This window comes from Gobio gobio (assembly GCF_949357685.1).
Source record: "Gobio gobio genome assembly, chromosome: 15".
Lineage (NCBI taxonomy): Eukaryota > Metazoa > Chordata > Actinopteri > Cypriniformes > Gobionidae > Gobio > Gobio gobio.
This window is the reverse complement of record NC_137108.1, coordinates 33,829,409-33,850,980: the sequence shown is the minus strand read 5'-3', so window position 1 is coordinate 33,850,980 and position 21,572 is coordinate 33,829,409. Positions and strand designations below refer to the sequence as shown.

The 21,572-nt window shown below is 42.7% G+C and overlaps 1 protein-coding gene across 1 annotated transcript in view; it reads left to right on the top strand.

Moving 5' to 3' along the window:
- snap91a (synaptosome associated protein 91a) overlaps positions 1 to 21,572 on the top strand; it is a 73,169-nt gene that overhangs the window by 47,640 nt on the left and 3,957 nt on the right. The window contains exons 13-19 of the mRNA XM_079836593.1: positions 2,539 to 2,619; positions 7,601 to 7,828; positions 8,956 to 9,036; positions 9,290 to 9,358; positions 12,158 to 12,265; positions 12,790 to 12,861; positions 13,875 to 14,057. Coding sequence (XP_079692719.1) covers positions 2,539 to 2,619; positions 7,601 to 7,828; positions 8,956 to 9,036; positions 9,290 to 9,358; positions 12,158 to 12,265; positions 12,790 to 12,861; positions 13,875 to 14,057 — 822 coding nt within the window. The remainder of the gene's footprint in view (positions 1 to 2,538; positions 2,620 to 7,600; positions 7,829 to 8,955; positions 9,037 to 9,289; positions 9,359 to 12,157; positions 12,266 to 12,789; positions 12,862 to 13,874; positions 14,058 to 21,572) is intronic.

The window sequence follows — 21,572 nt, the reverse complement described above, 5'->3', positions numbered from 1 at the left end:
GTCAGATCTGCTTGGTGAGGGTGAGTAGAGATGATTTTTAGATTGCATATACAAAAGTGTTCTATCCAGGATTTGAGACTTAAAATATATCATAAAAAATTCAACATTATTTTATTTAGTTTTCCTATAATAATTTAGCAACCTAATCATTAATCAGGTTTGAATGGGCAGGACACCCATGCGCCTTGTCTACCAGGAACGTTCTGAACAAACTTATTACTGTCCAAATCTGCATTCTTTTTTTTGATCCAGCTTTATGAAGTCATTTTGCTAAAATCTCTCCACACAAAAACTCATCTGAGCTTTCTTTCATCCTGTCTTCATCCCTTCCTTGCCTCTCTCTCCTCCTCTGTCTTTCTGAATGCTTTGGTTTGGTTGTGGCTTGGCTGTGGCTGGGTTCCAGACTCTCTGGCTGCTCCTGCTGCCGCTAGCTCTGAAGCTCCGCTCTCTGAGGCAGTTCCCTCTGCTACCGAACCAGCAGCTGCTGCCTCGCTGCCAGTGCCTGCCCCTGCTGCCACCGTCTCAGACATGGATCTGTTTGGAGGTCAGTCAGGTCATCTCCAGGTTTAACTATCCGGGAAGAATGGGAGTTCATCGGTTGTTTTGTGAATCACTTTTTGGTAAATGCTTGGTTTGGGTACATGGATTGTTACTGGTATTGTTTGAAGACACGTGATGGCTTTTCATGAAGGTACAGTACCTTGTCAATTACTTAATATTTAAGTAAATGCTTTTTGCCTTATTGGCAAACATAATCTGCCATTTTTGTCATGGCTTTTCCAATATGTGGCACAAAGTCACTTTTGTTTTGTGTAGGTAGAAGATAATTAGGTCACTGCATTATTGGACCATATTTATTCATGATAGACGCTTTTATCCAAAATAGAACAATACAAGCAGATAGGATTAATCCAAGGGAGAAAAGAACAGAAGTATTAGGCCTACCAGTTAAGGATTAGCTCACTTGAGATCACTTACAGCAGACATTTCAGTACAGCCCCGATTATACAAGGTCAACAGCAAATAAGAGACATCAGATCACCTTGAACTGTCAAATTTCATGCCATGCAAAGTCTAGCTCCCCTTTGCCAGCAGAAATGTGATAGTAATGTTTTTAAATTTGGAGTTAAGCAACCAATTACACATTGAGTATGGAATTGAAATGCTAAAAGTGGTTTATTTTTATTTTATTTAATAAATTATATATTTTTAATAATTAGGGTTGCCAACGTTTGTATATATAAAAAAAATACATACTAAAATGCATTTCACGTATGTTTTAATTTCAGTTAACTATCAATGCAGCTATTCATGTCTATTAAAGTTTCATACAAAATTAGACACAGATTACGTTTATTTTTCCATTCTATTCTGAATTGTTAACCCTTTTGTACAAACAAAAGTCAGTAACACTTTATTTTAGTGCCTTTGTTACACATTACATGTAGTTACTATAGTGATAACTTGTAACGGTGGTACACCCGCTGGCAAAATTATTTGTCTTTTTTTTTTTTTTATTGATTCGGGCGCCAGACAGTAAAAAAAAAAAGTCAAATTTAAATTGTTCCCAGATAGCTCTAAAAGCCACCAGTTACATATGAGCAGAGAAAACAAAACATCTACACAGGTAGGAAACCAGATAACTGCTCAAATTAATTTAAAGAATGAAACAAAATGAAAAACAGAACAAGTTTGCATAGATAAAAGAAACAAAAAAAACAAAACAACTTTAAATAAAAAAAACCCGCTCAATTTCAAGTTGAAAAAGTTTGTTTTTCACATCTCACAAGGTTACACGACTATAGGGCTATTCCCATAGGAATAGAAAGCTCCAGTGTCATCAGCGGAAACTGTGGACGTCTTTCCTTAGACCCATTACAAACAGCACCTTTTTTTAACAAGAAAAAACAATAAAATCAATAAATCAAAACATCATATCGATACACATAACTTCAAAACTGATGTATATAAAAAGAAAAAAGTTTTTCAAACGTGAGAATGGATGCGTATGTTAATGTGTGTGTGCGTGTATGAATGGCATACATTTATGGACGTTGGCAACCCTTCCAGTAACTGACACCATGTTTCGTACAAAACTGTGCAGACTGTTGATTTGATAGTCCTCTAATTAAATCAACAGTCGGTTTAAAGATAACCCAAGCTTTTTTTTTTGCGCTCGGTTAATAAATGAATTAATTCTTACCTGGTCATCACAAAAACAAGTCGTGCAGGTCTTGATGGGGTTTGAAATATCAAATGCCACAGTGCTCATCACCGGCTTGGCTTTAGTTAACAGAAGCAATGCTGTCAAAGCCAAACACTTTTTACTCAACGGCATTGACAGGATGTTTCACGCAGGCTGACTCATTTCCCTCAGTGTGTGTGTGTGTGTGGACACTCTGAAATAAACTGTATACAGCCCAGAATGGCCTATTTTACTGCCATTTGGGTTGTATAGAGTGTTTCTGTTCACTTGTAGAATCTTTTCATCCCCGTTTCTTTTTCTCTGTTGGGTTTTGTTGGTCTGGTTCGGCCCAGATGCGTTTGCGCCCTCCCCAGGTGATGGTCCGAGCGAGGGTGTGGCTCCAGCAGCTGCTGCCGATGCATGTGCCGGATCTGGTGGGTGTTCATCCATACACAAGATCCTTTAGCACCCTGCTCTTTATTCGTGTGTGTGTGTGTGTGTGTGTGTGTGTGTGTGTGTGTGTGTGTGTTTATGTATGGATTGATATAAAAGGTTTCTATGTAATATAGTTGCAAGCTTGAATGGAAACATGAAGTTTAACAACTGCTATGGTCAGCAGTCTGTGTGTTTGTGTGAGAGAGAGTGCATGCAATGCGGTTTTTGTTTGTATTGTTTCAGTTATTAACCCTGCTTTTGCCCACACGATACAGCAAACTCATTTTGTTAATGATCTGCCTGAGCACATACACCATTCTCTGCAGGCTCAATTGATAATTTCTCTCCTTACTTTGCAAAAAAAAAAAAAAATCATTTTTAATCATTATTTTGGTCTTGTTTTGCAGTAAAATGATGTACACATCCTTAAAACATTAAAAGAAACTGTAGGTTATACAACTTGCTTATTTTTCTTAAACCTTTGGCATATCGTTTTTTTCTGGTTTAAAAACAAATATTAACAAAACATGTATTATACATAATTCAAGATATATTCTCTGAAGATACGTATTAATAATGTATGTTGTGTTGCTTCTCAAGTAAATATATGTTGTTTTAAGGATGTTTAGATGTTTTAAAAACAAAACAAAATCCTTCAGAAAATGATTTTTGCCTTTACTTTCTGCTATGTTAACTTTACTAATAATTCAACTTCTTTTCATTTCCCTTCCAGCTTATATTTTCAGTATCAGTGATTCATTCTAACAACCTAAACTTTTATTTTCTTGAAGTTCGAAGAGCAAAAGCTTAGTGGTTGTATTTACATAATGCAGCTACGGTGTCACAGAACATGAACAGAGTTACTCTATATCTACCTTACCTTACCTTACCTTATATTTGTTTTTTATTGTAACTTAGTGTTACACTTTATTTTGATAATCCACTTTAGAAATTCTAATACTTTGCAACTACTTCAACTAATTCTCTTTAATTTGCAACAACCACTTATCAACTAACTCTCATTATGGCTCGTTTCCACCAAGCGGTACGGTTCAGTACAGTACGATTTGTGACCTTAAACCCTGATCTGGCTTGTTTTTCCACCTCCAACACTACCCTAATGATAGGCATGGTGTAGCGATCAACGTCATTCTCGCACGAAGAAGAAAGCGACGCAGTAAACAACAATGAACGACATACAGCAGATCTTGTTCTTGCTTCTTAGCATGTGGCTGTTGTCAAAAAAAGGGTTAGTGTTAGAATAAGTGGACATGTACATGCAAAGTTACTGGTTGCACTTTATTTTACACTACGTGCACTTCGTGTACAGTATACTTACCTAAGAAATTACTGGGTAATACGAGGTAACTACATGGGTTATGGTTAGGTTTAGGGGTAGGTTCAGGCTTAGTACCTAGTTACTACCCAGTTAGTGTCATTACTCTAGTAAGTACTCTATTACTCTAGTAAGTAAGTACTCAAGTATGTTCATGGGGAACATGACTGTAAAATAAAGTGCTACAAAGTTACTAATAGTCAATAGAATGTCTGTTCTCTGTTGGGGGTCTATCGAAATGTGTTAGCAGATACTAAACAGAGAGACTTCTAATACTCTAATGACTAGTAGTTGACATGTTGTTGCAAAGTTACTTATAGTTAGTAGCATGTCTAAAGTGAACTATCGAAATAAATAAGTAATAAATATCTTAGCTGTGCTTCCACATTACTGCTAGGACCTTAAAAATCTGCAACTTTTGACATCCAGACTGTACTTCCTTGTTTTTGACCACCTCAAATATGGCATATATTATGACTAATGATATATCTATAGACAGCAAGCATCTTGTGGTATGTATTATACAAAACAAATTAAAACATAAACATTTTTATTGTGTTTTTGTAACACAAGTCCACTAAAGGCGAGTTGAAAGCCAACCCATGTGCAGTTTATTGAAAAAGAATACAAAACAAAACCATGACATGAACTAGAGCACTTGACATAAGGCCAGTTCACACCAAGGACGATAACTAAGATAACGATAAAAATAAAGTTCTAAAAATCGTTCTCAATATTAAAGAATAGCAGAGTTCACACCACAGCTATAACGATATAGAGAAACAATATAGTTGGAATCACTTTCAGAGTGATTTTATCCAGCTGATGAACGATAAAAACATTGACAGCCAATCAGAATCCATCCTGCTTTAAAGAGCTCCAGCATTTAAAGTGGCAGACAAGCACACGCTTAGAATTAGCGTCCGCTGGTTTGGACGCTAATATAGATATCAGGCCTTTAGACTTGAACTTGGTTTAAACATAAACAAACTTGAACATAGACCTGGGGCCTGTACCATGATGGTAGTTTAACAAACTCAGGGTTACAGGATTAGTTTCGAGTTGACAAAACCAAACCAATCTATTCAGGCTTTGTTGGTCCCATGATGCTGATCATCAGCTTTCTCTGTCAACTCAGGCTTTGATCCTGAGTTTAGGAGTTTAGCTGTGACATCAGTAGTGAATACACTGTGGATCAGTGAAACTGACATCTACTTCTCGCGAGAGAAGCAGCGAAATTGATTTCTCTCTTCTGCAGAATATTACATGATTGAAAAATATGAATTTAAATAAACAAATTTACACAGTAAGAAGAAAAGAGCTGTCTATGAAAGTGGACAACTTTAAGAAAAATCTTACTTAGTCAGTGCAAGTAAAAGTTATGAAGTTAGTTTAGTTGATATATAGAGATAATTGAACATTTAAGCTCACATGTTGTAATTTTTATAGGTTTATATATTGATTTTAAAGCTTATTTGTATGACCTTTATACAGGCTATTTATATTAATTTTAACTATGTGCCTATTAATGATTGATTAACTAATATGATACATGTGTAATTGATTAAGGGTATAATAATTACATAAATGATATCTAAGTCATTAAAAATTATTATTATAATAAATAAGCATTATTAAAAGCCAGACACTATAATCTTTAAAAACCATTTGCCATGTAGTGACTTTAATTTGGAGTAGAAAAAGGGGGAGTGACTTTATTGCATCAGAGGTGTGTCAATTTGCTCACAGCTGATTGGTCTAATTTCAGTTTGAGATCTCTTATCCAGAACATAACCTGCCCTGGAGCAGGTTAGCCGTGGAGCGTAAGTTACTATGGAGATGAACACTGCTAAAAGCCAAACCACTTTAATGGTACCTAAAACCCAGGATTGGCACAAACTAAGCTTAAACATATCTGGCTAGCCAGCTAAACCAGCTTCATGGTATAGGCCCCTGACCTGACAAATCTCACCAACAGTGGTTACACAAACAAACAAAGCTAGACAAGAGACAATAGTAACAGGTTACATGAGGGTTGTATATACACAAAAGGTGTGTTCGATATTGGCTGCGGCTGGATGCAACCGATCGGTGAGGCGGGGAGGAGCTGCAAACGGAAACGTGAAGTCGGACACTTTTTGCTTCCCGTATAGTGACGCTCTCGCTATGTTTGCATGCAGGCGGGGAGGAGCTGCAAACGGAAACGTGAAGTCGGACACTTTTTGCTTCCCGTATAGTGACGCTCTCGCTATGTTTGCATGCTTTATCACAGGTGAAGTCAAATAAATGCAATATTTGTCAAATACACAGATGTTTCAGAGACATTTTCATTCAATACTTTATGCAGTGCTTAATACGGCACTGAAGGTTTTAGAATAAACACGAAACACACGTGATCGCTGTCATGCGGTGAATCCGGCCAGTCGTGGAACAGCTGTGTGTCGTCATCAGAGCTCGTGCTGCCGCTCGGGAGAAGCTGCGCAAAATGCACCGAATCGCTCTCGCGGCACTTTGTTGACACACGTCACAGTCACGTGGCGTCGGCGCTGCCTCAAGTCAAGTCGGACAAAATTTCTAACCGGCATGCGCTCAAGTGCTTCAAGTCAGCCGCCGATCGGTCTGTGTGGCACTGTATGAAGTCGAACAAGCCTAAAGACTAATGACTAAACAAAGACACACCTGAAATCAACCAATGAACCAATGAGAAACAGAACTGAGAAACCCATGACCGAAACAACCAATCAGAACGTGACTCATAACATGACAAGGGAAGCACATGGCAAGACCACATGAGGAGCAAAGGAATCACGTGACAAAACCAGGAACCTTGGCTGTGTTCGAAATCGCCCCCTATACCCCATTCACTATTCCCTATATTACTCCATTAATATAGTCCACTTGAAGAAGTGAATGAAAGCGATTGAGCAAATTCAGACACAGAGTGTGCCGGAAGGGCTGCTGCTTTTGCGTAGTTTGTGCTTGCTGTATAATAATCATTTGAAACTTGGCGAAAAGATTTATCTTGAACTCTAACTAAATGTAATAATCAATTAAAAAAGTATTTATACCTGTATGAAATTATGCTGTACCCACATTGGTTCAGCAGTTTAGAAAATGGATGGATGGAGGATTCACCTGCAGGCGCCATCTTCTGGTCAAATACGTCACAGTGCATTATAGGGAATTACCTAGCCATTGAGTGTACATCAGTTGTATACTCATTATTGCGGTGCATTATGGGATTGAATGAGTGCACTCAATAATGTCCATTATGGTTTCGGACGCCACTACAAATGGCTGTCCACTCATATAGAGACCCATTTAAGGGGTGATTTCGGGCACAGCCCTTGACTAGGAAAACGACAAGATAAAAGACATGAAAACATAAACGTGAACAAAAACCCAAAACCAAACGTGACAGTTTTAACTGCTTTTTAATTAGTCTGGTGGTTGCAGTACTAAAGTTAATGGTGTCTTAAAGTGTGCTTTTTAAGGTAAAATCCATCACCTCTCTCTCTCTCTCTCCTTGACTTCAGTGCTGCTGAAGTTATGAGCTTTCAGTGTGTTTCTTCTTCATTTGCAGTGTTTGTTATGTAACAAACCTTCCCCACTCCATTTTCACCCCCCACCCCTCCCTAATAAAGACCCCTGGGCCACATCCGAGGGGAGCTCAAGCCTTGCCCCAGAGCTGGACCTCTTTGCCATGAAGCCGGTAGATAGTGTCGCTGCCGCAGCGTCCCCTACCAGCGCCGAGCCGAGCATCTCGCCAACTGCGGCCCCTGCTGTCCCCTCTCCTCCCACCGCTACTGCCACCACCACAGCATCTGCTACAGCTGAGCCTGTGGCCCCGCCAACACTAGACCTGTTTAGTGGTAATATTCCTGCTGTAATTCTGCTTCTGTCTTGCTTTACTCTGCATTATGACAATATTAACTTGCTAAGCTAGTTCCCCAACATTATTAAGATTCTCTTTGTTTTATTTCTCTCATTTAGATTTCTATTTTATTTTTTGGTCATTCTGGTTTGTGAATCATGACCTTAACCACCTTTTCAGTTCAGAGGAATACACGATAATTGGAAACATTAATATAAACGTACATTAAAAAAAAAAAAAAAAAAAATTTTAGTCAGCAAGGATGCATTTAAGTGATCAAAAGTCACAGTAAAGACATTCATAATGTTACAACACATTTTTTATTTTAAATAAATGCTGTTCGGTTGAAATTCATCAAAGAATACAAAAAAAAAATCACTGGTTCACTGGTTAGAAAAATATTAAGCAGCACAACTTTTTTCAACATTGATAATAAAAGAAATGTTTCTTGAGCATCAAATCAGCAAAGGATCATGTGACACTGAAGACTGAAGTAATGATGCTGAAAATTCAGCTTTGCAATCACAGGAATAAATTACATTTGAAAATATATTCAAATATAAAGCAGTTATTTTAAATTGTAATAATACTTCATAATATTACTGTTTTTACTGTATTTTTGATCAAATAAATTTAGCCTTGGTGAGCATAAGAAATCTTACCATACACAAACCTTTGAACGGTAGTGTAAATATTATAAATATCTGTAAAACATAATATAATACTATTGCTATAATTGTAAATATCAATTGTTATGTATAAGCTATATAAACTATATATATATATAATTGTACATCAAGAGGGGTGGTCAATGTCCCTGATTCACATTTGGCCTCTAAAATTGCACTGCAATCTGTCAAAATCCAGGATTTGCAGTTACCACATTTGTCCTGCAGTCATTTTCTAGCTTTTTGACCATAATCTGAATGCTGCGGCTTGCATTGACATTTGCAGACTTGATTAAATTGTCTTTTGTGTTACTTGTTCAGAGTGATTATGGAAAAAAGCAAGCTAAGCAAAATGTTTTCTCGTCTAAATGGTGTTTCCTCTCTCTCTCTTTCACTTGAAGCTATCATGTTATGCACTGACTAGAAGCGTAATGCAAATGTGTGTCCTTGTTTATAGATATGTTTGATTCTATGCCTGAGCAAAGCTCCTCCACAGAGCCCAAAGCAACCACTCCTAGCGTAGACCTATTTGGTGCAGGTACAGGAGTTGATTCCCATACTTCTTTTGAACGTCTCGTCTCGTCTCTTCTAGTCTCACCTTTCTTCTTTCTCATCTGTTTTTTGCCCCACTCCGTCTTGGTTTGTCCTCATAGTGGAACGTGGACTTGTGCATGTTTTGCACCCTCAAAAGCACGACTCTGTGTTATTTACGAGTTTCTGCTCCTTATTGATTTCTCTTCTCTTAAATTTCGTCCTCCACTTCCTCTTTTTGCCTTGGCTTGGTCTGGAAGATCTTCCCGCTGTCTCGCGCGGGCCCTCACCTTTGCCTGATGCCAATGTGACTGGTGATCTCTTTTCTGGTGAGTGACTTGTCTCTCTAAACGTAGCATGTTTTGTATTTTACCATGAATTATTATTATATTATCAATTTATAAATAAATCATATCAATTCATAATTAATCACATTATTATTATTATTATTAATACTAATCATAACATTTAATATGTTTCTAAAAACTACTACTGTAATAAACATCTGTATTAAATTACAAAAATTTAAATAGAAGCATCAAAGTAGTGGTTTTAGTTTTTTGTTGGACCCCTATATTGAATAATAGTCATTAATAAATAATAAATCTAAAATTAATGATAACTATATTAATATACACAGATCAGGCATAACATAGGTGAAGTTAGGGGCGCTGCTAAGGGGGGGAAAGTTGGGACGATTCTAAGGGCCCACGCACTTTTGGGGCCCCCAGAGATTGGTTTTATTAGTAGTAACAGTACTAGTAGTAATGTAATAGAAATTATAAATGTATAATCTACCAAACAGTTACAAATATAACAAAATTATGGCTTATTTCTGCATTTCCGGCAAAATCCAGCAAAACGCTCCACTCATGAACCGCTCACGGGTAAAACGACATTTGCTCAAATCCCACTCCGACATGAAATTTTTCGGTACTGTAGGCTACTATATTGTTGCAGCCATTAAGAAAAGGTATTTCGTTTTATTTTTATGTTTAAATATTATAATGTTATTTTTTTATATCTATCTATGTTGTCAATCTGTCAATCTATGTTGATTATGAAAAGTGAACAGCATGAGTGAGAAAGGACACATCGTAAGATGCGCAATGCCAGGAGACACGGAGTGGGTCAGACATGTTTTTGACCGCTTCATCAAGTTTTGTTTAGTAGAAAGCCTTTCTTTAAAGTTAATTACATTTTGTATAAATTTTATCTTAATTTTAATCAATGTTTCATCAGCCAATTGGGGCATTCTGGGTTGAGCGAGCGGAGCTTAATTGGTCAGTATTATTACATAGCAGACAAAGATTTTGGATAGCTAGATTGGTGCGGTAGAGGACCCAAAATCATTTTCTTTCATAGGGCCCAAAATTGCTAGCGGCGCCCCTGGGTGAAGTGATTAACACTAATTATCTCTTCATCACGTCTGTTAGTGGGTGGGATATATTAGTTTGTTGCGTATGGGGCTGCATAGCTGCAGACCAACTCAGGGTGACCATGCTGACCCCTGTCCACCACCGAAAGCGCCAACAGTGGCCACGTGAGCATCAGAACTGGACCACGGATTAATGGAAGAAGGTGGCCTGGTCTGATGAATCACGTTTTCTTTTACATCACGTGGATGGCCGTGTGCGTCGCTTACCTGGGGAACACATGGCACCAGGATGCACTATGGGAAGAAGGCAAGCCAGCGGAGGCAGTGTGATGCTTTGGGCAATGTTCTGCTGGGAAACCTTGGGTCCTGCTATCCATGTGGATGTTACTTTGACACGTACCACCAACCTAAGCATTGTTGTAGACCATGTACACCCTTTCATGGAAACGGTATTCCCTGGTGGCTGTGGCCTCTTTCAGCAGGATAATGTGCCCTGCCACAAAGTAAAAATGGTTCAGGAATGGTTTGAGGAGCACAGCAACGAGCATCTGTGGGATGTGCTGAACAAACAAGTCCGATCCATGGAGGCTTGCTGCCAAAATGATTAAAGGATCTGCTGTTAACATTTTGTTGCCAGATACCACAGAACACCTTCAGGGGTCTAGTGCCTTGACGGGTCACGGCTGTTTTGGCAGCAAAAGGGGGGGCAACACAATATTAGGTCATAATGTTATGCCTGATCTGTGTATAACTAGATACAGTATGTACCAATAATTATTATTATATTATCATGACACTTCAATTTTAATATTCAAGCACCTTTGTTCTCATTTTTAAAACCATATTTCTTTCTTCTGTATAACAAGAAAAGACAAATTCTGAAGACCTGATTTTACATCAAGCATTTAAAGGGATAGTTCACCCAAAAAATTTAATTCTGTCATCATTTACTCATCCTCAAGTTGTTCCAAACCTGTATGAATTTCTTTCTTCTGCTGAACACAAAAGAAGAGATTTTGAAGAATGTCGGTAACCAAACAGTTGATGGGCCGCATTGACTTCCATAGTTTTTTCTTTTCTTTTGATACTATGGAAGTCAGTGGGGTCCATCAACTGTTTGGTTACCCATATTATTCAAAATATCTTCTTTTGTGTTCGGCAGAAGAAAGAAAATGTTGACAGAATTTTCATTTTTGGGTGAACCATACCTTTAAGCATTCATATTCAAAATCTTTGTCCTCTTAGTGAATTAATTATTCTTTCATTTATTCACAGTGGTAAAGAGGAAGATTAACAGTGAATAATAATTTAATAATAAGTCAGTTTCTCACACAAAGCTATCAAATTACTTCAGCAGACTTGAAATATAGTGCATGAGTTGTATGAGTTACTTTTATGAAACTTTTAGGGTGTTTTTACATATTTTTTTGAAAGTTGAAAGATTCACCATTCATTGTCAGTGAAAAATGGAAAACAAAGACCAGCACAGTCTTCAGAAATTGTCCTTATGTGTTCCACAAAAGAATGAATGTCATGCAGGTTTAACATGACATGAGAGTGAGTGATGTTAAACCTGAAATGAAATGATGACAGAATTTACATTTTTCTGTGAATTGTCCCCTTTATTTAGTATTGTACTTTGTTGATGTTCTTCAATGCACTTCTACTTTCACAATACCTCACAGTCACACATTAAACAGCTAGTATTTGCAACATTATGTTCAAATGTGTCTCTCTCTCTCTCATATAGACTCATTTGTTGCTCAAGCTGTTGCTCCAGTGGCTCCTACACCTGCTGCTCCAGCTGCTCCTGTCTCCCCTCCTAAAGCCGAGCCTGGACCTGTGCTGGACCTCCTTGGTGTGTCTCCTAAACTCTCTCATAAAAAACACACATCTAGAAGACCAGAGGAAGTTCTTAAATATTGAGATATTCATATTCAAAGGCTTCCACTGCAGTAAATTATGATCTGGTTTTTGCACAACGTTGGTGCTGAGCTTGTTCAAGTTCATTTTCATAGCATAGATATTTAAATGTATGAACTGGTAAGTATACACCAGCTGTTTCATAACCCAGTTGTTAAGTTAAGGATAGTTTCTGCTGTTTGTTTTGTCAGTGTCTGAGAAGAGAGACATTTGTTTGGTGTGTTTGAGTTTAGTGTATTTGCATGCTCTCCTGTCATGTGTGTACATTGTAAGTGTTGGAAGAAGCAAAGAATGCACATCCATGTGTCCGTGTTTGTTGCGGTGTGTTTGTGAGGGCCTGTTGTATGATCTCAGCTCACTCTCTTCATCTGCCCCTCTCTCAGTGTGTATGCAGCTTTAAGGCTGACTAATGCTTCTCCTCCTTCATGCTGCGCTGTGGGACGTCTGTCTCTGGAACAGACACATTTGGTGACACTACTGGTGAGTCCCAGTCCGCTGCTCCCGGAGCACCATCCTGTGACCTGCTTGGAGGTAAGGTCACAAATCCTGATTAGGAAAACTCTCATATTTGGTTGATGATGAAATGAGAAGCTAGATTTAGCACTGGCGAAGTGCTGTTCTATTATGTTATGCAGTTAAGGCCTAATAAATAAATAAGTAAATAAACAAGCAAATAAATGATGTCAATTAATAATTAAATTAATTACAATCATAATTATAATAGTTATTATCATTATTGTCTTTATTATTAAATGTATAATTTTACGTAATAGTAGTCATAATATTAATAATTATTACTGTTATTACTGGTGTTTTTATTAAATGTATACATGTACCTAATAATAATAAAAATAATAAAACACTAAGAGTCTATATTTTTCTATAAACTAATGCTAGGAGATTTTGTTACTTTTTAAAGTAAAACTTTTTACTTAAATTGTTATGCTAATAATATAATTTGTTATGAATTAATTAAAATTAATTAGAATTAATAAAATAAAGAATAAATTCATTCTCGTCTCAGCAATGTTGTTATTGTTAAATAAAACTATTTAAAAATATGTAATTGGAATAAAGCTAAATATATAAATATAAGTATTATGTATAAATATAAATTATATATACATATGTTGCCTTGGCAATTAAGGAAAATAAATACGTTTAATTTGAAGTACTAAAATTAAAACTATATATATATATATATACTAATAAAACTAATAAAAGCACATAACAAAAATTGCTAAAACATAAATTAAAATTAAAGCTAATTCAAAATATTTATAAAAACTATAATGGTACATTATATAAATAATACTAAAATAGCACTGTATGTCAGCAGTGGTCTTAGTCTTTTGGACCCCACTGTATTATAAACAATAAAGATACATTTAATCTGTTGACAACCTTAGTTAGACTAGTTAGTTGAGAAACACCATGTTTGGATGTCACTCTTATGCTGAACCATAATGTACTATTAAGACTTTTTTTTAAAAATCTAAAAGTGCGTTTTGTGGATTTGGCATCTCACCTGTTGATGTCTGCAGGGTTGATTTCACCGGTCACCCCCTCGGTTACACCAACCCCAGCAGCAGTGCCAGCCTCAGCCCCAGCTGACCTGCTGGAGTCGGGTTTTGACGCCTTCTGCACTTCCCCGGTGTCCGCCACACCAGCTGCGGCAGACATCGCCCCCGTCACCTCAGCACCCTCTGGTGGCTTTGATACGTCAGGTGAGAAATCAAATTATATATGTTCCCCAGGTGTTTTGAACAGATTATTATACTCTCACCTTAAACATAGATAATTACCTTTTTTGCCAAAACTGTTTTTATTTTCTCTTGAACACAGCGTGGCATTTTCAAGCTTGCTTGCTTCTCAACACACTTTCGCCTTGCATGAGAACTTCTGTTTCTGCTGACCTTCTTTAATAATACAGAGAGGATGTGGCAGTGCTTATAAAATGCATTCTCCCTTTGCTTTTTCTCCTTTTTCCTTTGTGTTCTGTCTCTTCTTGCTCTTTCTATAATACTGCTTTTCTCAACTTTATCATCTGTCCCATTCTTCTGTCATCTCTCTCTCTCTCTGCACTTTGTTTCTGATAACTCTCTCCTTGCACACTGATCTGGCTCATTGCTTGCTCCTGCTGTGCGATTGGTGAGTTGGCGAGAGAACTCAGGGCTTTGCGGCATGTATCACTGTAACTGATTACGCCAAAGGGTTTGAGGATTTTGAATGTTCTAGTGCTGTTTGTTCTTCCACTGCTCACCCTTTACATTTTGACCTCTCTGTGCAGTTTTTCCTTGCTCGCCCATATTACAGATCTTGAGCATTACTACATTAGAATGAATTGCCTGCCTGCCTACAGTGTTGTTGGTACTGTACCGGAATACTTTTTCATAAAAGGTGCACTAGGTAGACAGGGATTTTGGACTTCATACTGATGCCTATGACCCTAATGCTTGCTTTAAGAAAAAGTCAGTTTTCAGATAATAATGCCATCCTATACCTATTTCATAGGTGTATGTGGCAATCAGTGTTATTTGTCATTCTAGTCATAGTATTTTTTTTATGGAATCTTTTAAATTTCTTGTCAATGTTTCATCATATTCATGAATTTTAGTCCATTTGACTAAAAATTACATTTTTGTTGATGTAAATAGCACTCCTATATTGAAGCTTGTTCCTGCCACTGAATAAAACATTTAAAAAGATAATTGCAACTTTTTATCTCACAATTGTGAGTCAGAATTGCGAGATATACTCACAATTGCGAGTTATAAAGTCAGAATTGCGAGATCTAGAAGTAGAATTTTTTAGATGTAAAGTCAAAATTGTGAGTTTATAACTCGTAATTCTGACTTCTTTTCTCAGAACTGTGAGATATAAAGTCGCAATTGCGTATTATAAAGTAAGAATTGAGTGATGAACTCGCAATTGTGACTTTATATCACGCAATTCTGACTTTATAACTTGCAATTGCGAATTTTTATCTAAATCTTTTTTCTGAAAAAGTCAGAATTGTGTGATATAAAGTCGATATTACCTTTTTATTTTGTTTTATTCTGTGCTATAACAAGCTTCCATACTCATATGCATAATAATAAAAAAGTCAAATTGTAAAACATGTTTTTTTAACCTTTTTCTATTATTAACGTAAAATATAAAAAAATATATAAAAAACTGTTGTGAAAACTTAAGCTCCTGAAATAATCATTTCAGCATATAATGAGTATACTGAAGTATTTGCTACTTTATAAATGTGTTGTGAATTCTTCATGCTTTTCTATGTTGTACATTTTAAAATATTTTTAAAAAGTGACATTTCTTTGAAGAAAAATTAAAAATAGCTGGAAGTCATTTTAAGCTGGAAAAAAAAATGCTTGGTGCACCTTTAAAATTTTTGAAGACCCAAAACCTTTCCATTAGGGTTAAAGTTTTGGGTCATTGACTGGGAGGTGTTGGATCTCCACATCCGGTACAATTAGTTCCCTTTCGTTCAGTCACTACGACGTAACGTTAGTGACTAACGAATGGGGGTTTCGCTTAGAAGCCTATCAACTTCGAGTTTAGAGAAAACGCCCAATGGCGTGCCAATGCCATGGGGCATGCGGAATTTGCATACGTAACTCCGCCTCACTGCGTGAGTATATAAGGAAGTACGAGGCAATATCGCATTATGTTTCTGCTTTCGGAGCCAAGAGTACCTACTTCTTCACTCCTACAGCCTTCTGAGACTCTGTCAGCTTCTTCGAGACGAGCAGCTTTCCAGTCGGTGTTGGTGTGACGGCGCGTTCCAGTGATCGCATATTTCCTGCCTGCTGATCTGTGCAGTGGTCCGCCTGACAGCTGGTGTGTGTTTCTGATGCTGATGCCGGAACGAGAGTCCCCTCTGCCACCCCCCAATCTGCGGTCTCCCCCGGAGGCGGCACTTTGGCTGGTGGCCAGGGTGATCTGAGAGTGACGGTGTGGAACAAAGCTCCGACGCTAGTTCCTCGGCCCACACCCCCCTCTCAAGCACCTGACCCGGCCCGTGCTCAGGCGTCTACATCGGGGCCGGCTCCTGCTGTCCCGACTGTGGCGCTTGGCACGGCGGAAGAGGAAGTGATGTCTATCGCCGCATCACAAGGTGGGCTGGAGTCATCTGAGGATGATGATTCGGCTGTGCTGCCACCTTCGGGTGCGCCAGCATTGCCCGAGTCGGACCCAGAATTGACAGCCATGCTGTCTCGGGCCGCCGCAGCGCTTGGACTGGAGTGGAACCCTCCGCCTCAGCCCGAGCGTTCGCGTTGGATGATTGGTTTTTGGGGGTGACGCGCCCGGACACCCGTCCGGCCGCTCCTCCAATACCTTTCTTCCCCGAGGTGCATGAAGAGGTCGCGCGTTCCTGGAAGTCCCCGTTGTCTTCCCGTGAACGTTTTGCGAACTCTTCCGCCTTCACCTCCCTCGATGGAGCCGCGGCTCATGGGTACACTGGGGTCCCCCCAGTCGAACGTTCTGTTGCGATGCAACAGTGTCCACAGAGCGCTTCGTCCTGGCGTGGTGACCCAAAGCACCCCTCCAAAGCCTGTAGGTTTTCGTCATCCCTGGTGGCGAAGTCCTATAGAGCTGCGGGGCAGGCCGCCGCTTCTTTGCATACCATGGCAACTCTTCAGGCTTACCAAGCCAAGTTGCTGTGTGATATGCACGAGGGGGGGGCTGATCCAGGACTCAGCAATGAGTTGCGTGCCGCCACCGACCTCGCTCTCCGGGCGACGAAGGTGACCGCACGCTCCCTGGGTCAGGTGATGTCCACAAATGTGGTCCAGGAGCGACACCTATGGCTCACCCTGGCTGATATGCGCGACGCTGAGCGAACCCGTTTCCTCAACGCCCCCATATCCCAGGATGGGCTATTCGGCGGAGCGATCGAGAGCTTCGCCCAACAGTTCTCGGCCGCTCAGAAGCAGACTGAGGCTATAAAACATATCCTGCCCCGGCGGTCAGCTGCTGCCTCCACCCAACCGCCCGCGCAGGTGCCTCAGCCTGCTCGCCACCGAGGACGCCCTCCTGCGGCTCCCTCTACCTCTGCGCCACCCAAGCAGCAGCCTCCACCCGGGCCGCGCAGAGGCAGCCGCAGGAAGGCGTCCCCGTCCGCTCCAGCCCCGCAGCCCGCGAAGAAACGCCAGGCTAAGCGGCGCTCCTGATGCGGACGGCTCAGGGATGGGCAGTTCTTTCCAGGAGACGGCGGCAGGGCCGCTCCTTCCCCCGGTGGAGGGCCGGGGGAGAATCTTTTGTTCAGCTGCTGGCCCCCGGGTCAGCAGCACCCTAATGTGGTTAAAGAAAGAACTGACAATCCCATCCCTGAGCCCCCAGAGATCGGTGACGGCAGTGTGCGCCACCCTCGGGTCTCGCCACTCTCGTCCCTCTCTGTCGCCAGCCCCCTGGCAGAGCAGACCCCAGCGGAACGCGAGTCCTTCCCTGGTCTCCTCTGTCAGGGCGCAGCCGTTAAACGTGCCCCAACCCCGGGACGCCCAACAGCCTCCCCTGTCCGGGCCGGTAACGCTGCCTCGCTGCCCCACCCAGGGTACGTCTGCCGTCCGTATGACCCCGTTGGTGCAGTCTCTGGAAGCTTGGCTTCAGCTTCCGGGGCTGTCCCGCTGGGTTGCCCGGACCGTCAGGCTCGGCTACGCGATTCAGTTTGCGCAGGCTCCTCCCCGTTACAGGGGAGTCCGCTATACCGTGACCGGGGCCCATGCCCCCGTCATGCGTGCGGAGATTGCCACTCTACTGGCGAAGGGTGCGATCGAGCCTGTCCCTCCAGCCGAAATGAGGTCGGGGTTCTACAGCCCCTACTTCATTGTACCCAAGAAAACCGGTGGGTTACGACCAATCCTGGACCTTCGCATCTTGAACCGATCCCTTCACCGGCTTCCGTTCAAGATGTTGACTGCGAAACGCCTTTTCCAATGAGTTCGTCCTCACGATTGGTTTGCAGCGATCGACCTGAAGGACGCCTACTTCCATGTCTCCATCCTTCCTCGACACAGACCGTTCCTACGGTTTGCTTTCGAGGGGCGGGCATATCAGTACGCGGTTCTCCCATTCGGGCTATCTCTGTCCCCTCGCGTCTTCACGAAGATCGCCGAGGCAGCCCTTGCGCCCCTTCGGCAGCACGGGGTTCGCATCCTGAACTACCTCGACGACTGGCTCATACTGGGCCACTCTCGAGAGCAGGTTTGCGGACACAGAGATCTGGTTCTCCACCACTTAGCCCGTCTGGGCCTTCGGGTCAACTGGGAAAAGAGCAAACTTTGCCCCGTGCAGAGGATCTCTTTTCTCGGTATGGAGATCGACTCGGTCGCCATGTACGCGCAGCTTTGTACGCTCCGGATCCAAGTGACTCGGGCCTGCTTACAGACGCTCACCCCGTGGTCGAACCTCAGTTTTCTTCGGGCCGGTGTGCCCTTAGAACGAGTTTCCAGGCATGTTGTCGTATCGACGGATGCCTCTGCCACGGGCTGGGGTGCCATGTGCAATGGACAAGCAGCCGCGGGCTCCTGGACAGGACCCCAGCGCCTCCTGCATGTCAATTGCCTTGAGTTGCTGGCAGTACGGTTTGCCCTGCACCGCTTCCGAGCGCTGCTGAGGGACCAACATGTGCTTGTCCGGACAGAAAACACGGCCGTAGTAGCGTACATCAACCACCAGGGCGGTCTACGCTCCCTCCGTATGTCTCAACTCGCCCGCCATCTCATTCTATGGAGTCAGAAGCGCCTGAGGTCCCTTCGTGCTGTCCATATTCCGGGAGTCCTGAACCACGCAGCCGACGAGCTCTCGCGGTTTCAGCCTCTCCCGAGAGAATGGAGACTCCATCCCCAGACGGTTCAGCTGATTTGGGAACAGTTCGGCGACGCACAGGTAGATCTGTTTGCCTCCCACGACTCTTCCCACTGCAGCCTGTACTATTCCCTGACCGAGGGCACGCTCGGCACGGATGCACTGGTGCACAGCTTGCCGCGGGGCCTACGCAAATATGCGTTCCCCCCAGTGAGCCTACTCGCACAGCTCCTGTGCAAGATCAGGGAGGACAAGGAGCAGGTCCTTTTGGTCGCCCCGTACTGGCACGGCCGGACCTGGTTCCCCGAACTCGTACTCCTTGGGACAGCCCCTCCCTGGCCTATTCCTCTGAGACCGGACCTCCTTACTCAGAGACGGGGCACCCTATGGCACCCGCGTCCCGACCTCTGGAACCTCCACGTGTGGCTCCTAGACGGGACGCGGCAGGTTTGAGTGGCCTACCACCTACGGTGGTCGCCACCATCACTTCCGCTAGGGCAGAGTCCACTCGGCATGCCTATGCGTTGAAGTGGAACCTCTTCGTCACCTGGTGCTCTTCCCGCCAAGAAGACCCCTGGAAATGCCCGATCGGGTCCGTGCTTGAGTTTCTCCAAGAGGGGCTGGAGCGAAGGCTGTCTCCCTCCACCCTCAAAGTATATGTGGCCGCAATATCTGCCCACCACGATCTCTTGGAGAGCAAAAAGGTAAGTCAACACGACCTGGTCATCAGGTTCCTGAGGGGAGCCAGGAGACTGAATCCTCCTCGCTCTCCTCTCGTACCCTCTTGGGACCTCGCAGTAGTGTTAACTGCTTTGCAGAGACCTCCCTTTGAGTCTTTGCGGTCGGTTGATATTAAGTTCCTGTCTATGAAGACGGCTCTGCTGACCGCATTGGCCTCAGTTAAGAGGGTCGGGGACCTGCATGCATTTTCGGTTGACAAAGCGTGCCTGGAATTCGGGCCGGCTAACTCTCACGTGATCCTGAGACCCCAGCCTGGATATGTGCCCAAGGTTCCCACCACTCCGTTTAAGGACCAGGTGGTGAACCTGCAAGCGCTGCCTTTGGAGGAGGCAGACCCAGCCTTGGCATTGCTCTGTCCAGTACGCGCCCTCCGCGCCTACGTAGACATGACGCAGTGTTTCAGGACCTCAGACCAGCTCTTTGTCTGTTATGGTGGAGAGCGGAAGGGAAGTGCTCTCTCAAAGCAAAGGCTGTCTAACTGGATAGTGGACACCATTGCTTTGGCTTACCAGCAGCAAGGTTGACCATGTCCCCTTGGTGTGAAGGCACACTCCACCCGGAGTGTGGCCTCCTCTTGGGCTCTAGCGCATGGCGCCTCGCTAGCAGACATCTGCAGAGCTGCAGGCTGGGCGACACCCAACACATTCGCCAGATTCTACAATCTCCGAGTGGAGCCAGTGTCCGACTATGTACTCGCCCCCCCAAGGGGCCGGTGATGGGCCAGGCTCAGGTGTCTTCGCTTGCTCGCCACTCCACTCCACGGACTGGATACGTGCGATATTTCCTCAGGTGAGCTCCCCGAGAGCCCTGAGCTCCTCCAGCACTGTCGACGCCGACATCAGTTCTGTCTGCCCTTTCGAGCCCAGACCCTCATGTCCGGCCAGGTGCCCCATGTGCATGGTTCCCTCCGGCGACCCCCACATGTGTATTTCACCGTAAGTCTCCGCAGTGAGCGGGTTTCTTCCCTTGGCGTGTCCCCGCCACCCCTAGGGTTAAAAATCCACCTTCGGCTGGTACCCTAGAGATCTTCCATATGCAGCCCTTAGCGGGTCATATGTGTCTCTTAAGTCCTCCCCACGGGTAGGCATTTTGGCATTCCCTCACTGGGATATGCTTCCCAGTGTACCTTGGTATTCCTGTGTTAAGTGTTACGACAGGGTACTCACACTTACGCAGGGCGCTGGAAGACAGCTGAGTGGCGGGATTATATTGGGACCCCCATTCGTTAGTCACTAACGTTACGTCGTAGTGACTGAACGAAAGGGAACGTCTCGGTTACGGATGTAACCCTCGTTCCCTGAGGAGGGAACGGAGACGTAACGTCCCCTTGCCACATCAGCTGTGCTACCTGGAACGCAGGAGTTCAGTCTTGGCTCCTCAAGCAGGTAACATAATGCGATATTGCCTCGTACTTCCTTATATACTCACGCAGTGAGGCGGAGTTACGTATGCAAATTCCGCATGCCCCATGGCATTGGCACGCCATTGGGCGTTTTCTCTAAAATCGAAGTTGATAGGCTTCTAAGCGAAACCCCCATTCGTTAGTCACTAACGTTACGTCTCCGTTCCCTCCTCAGGGAACGAGGGTTACATCCGTAACCGAGACGTTCTGTAGTGAGGATATTTTCTTTGGTGCCTGACATGATGCGTCCAACCATATTGTAATGCAATGAAAATCCTGTTTATAA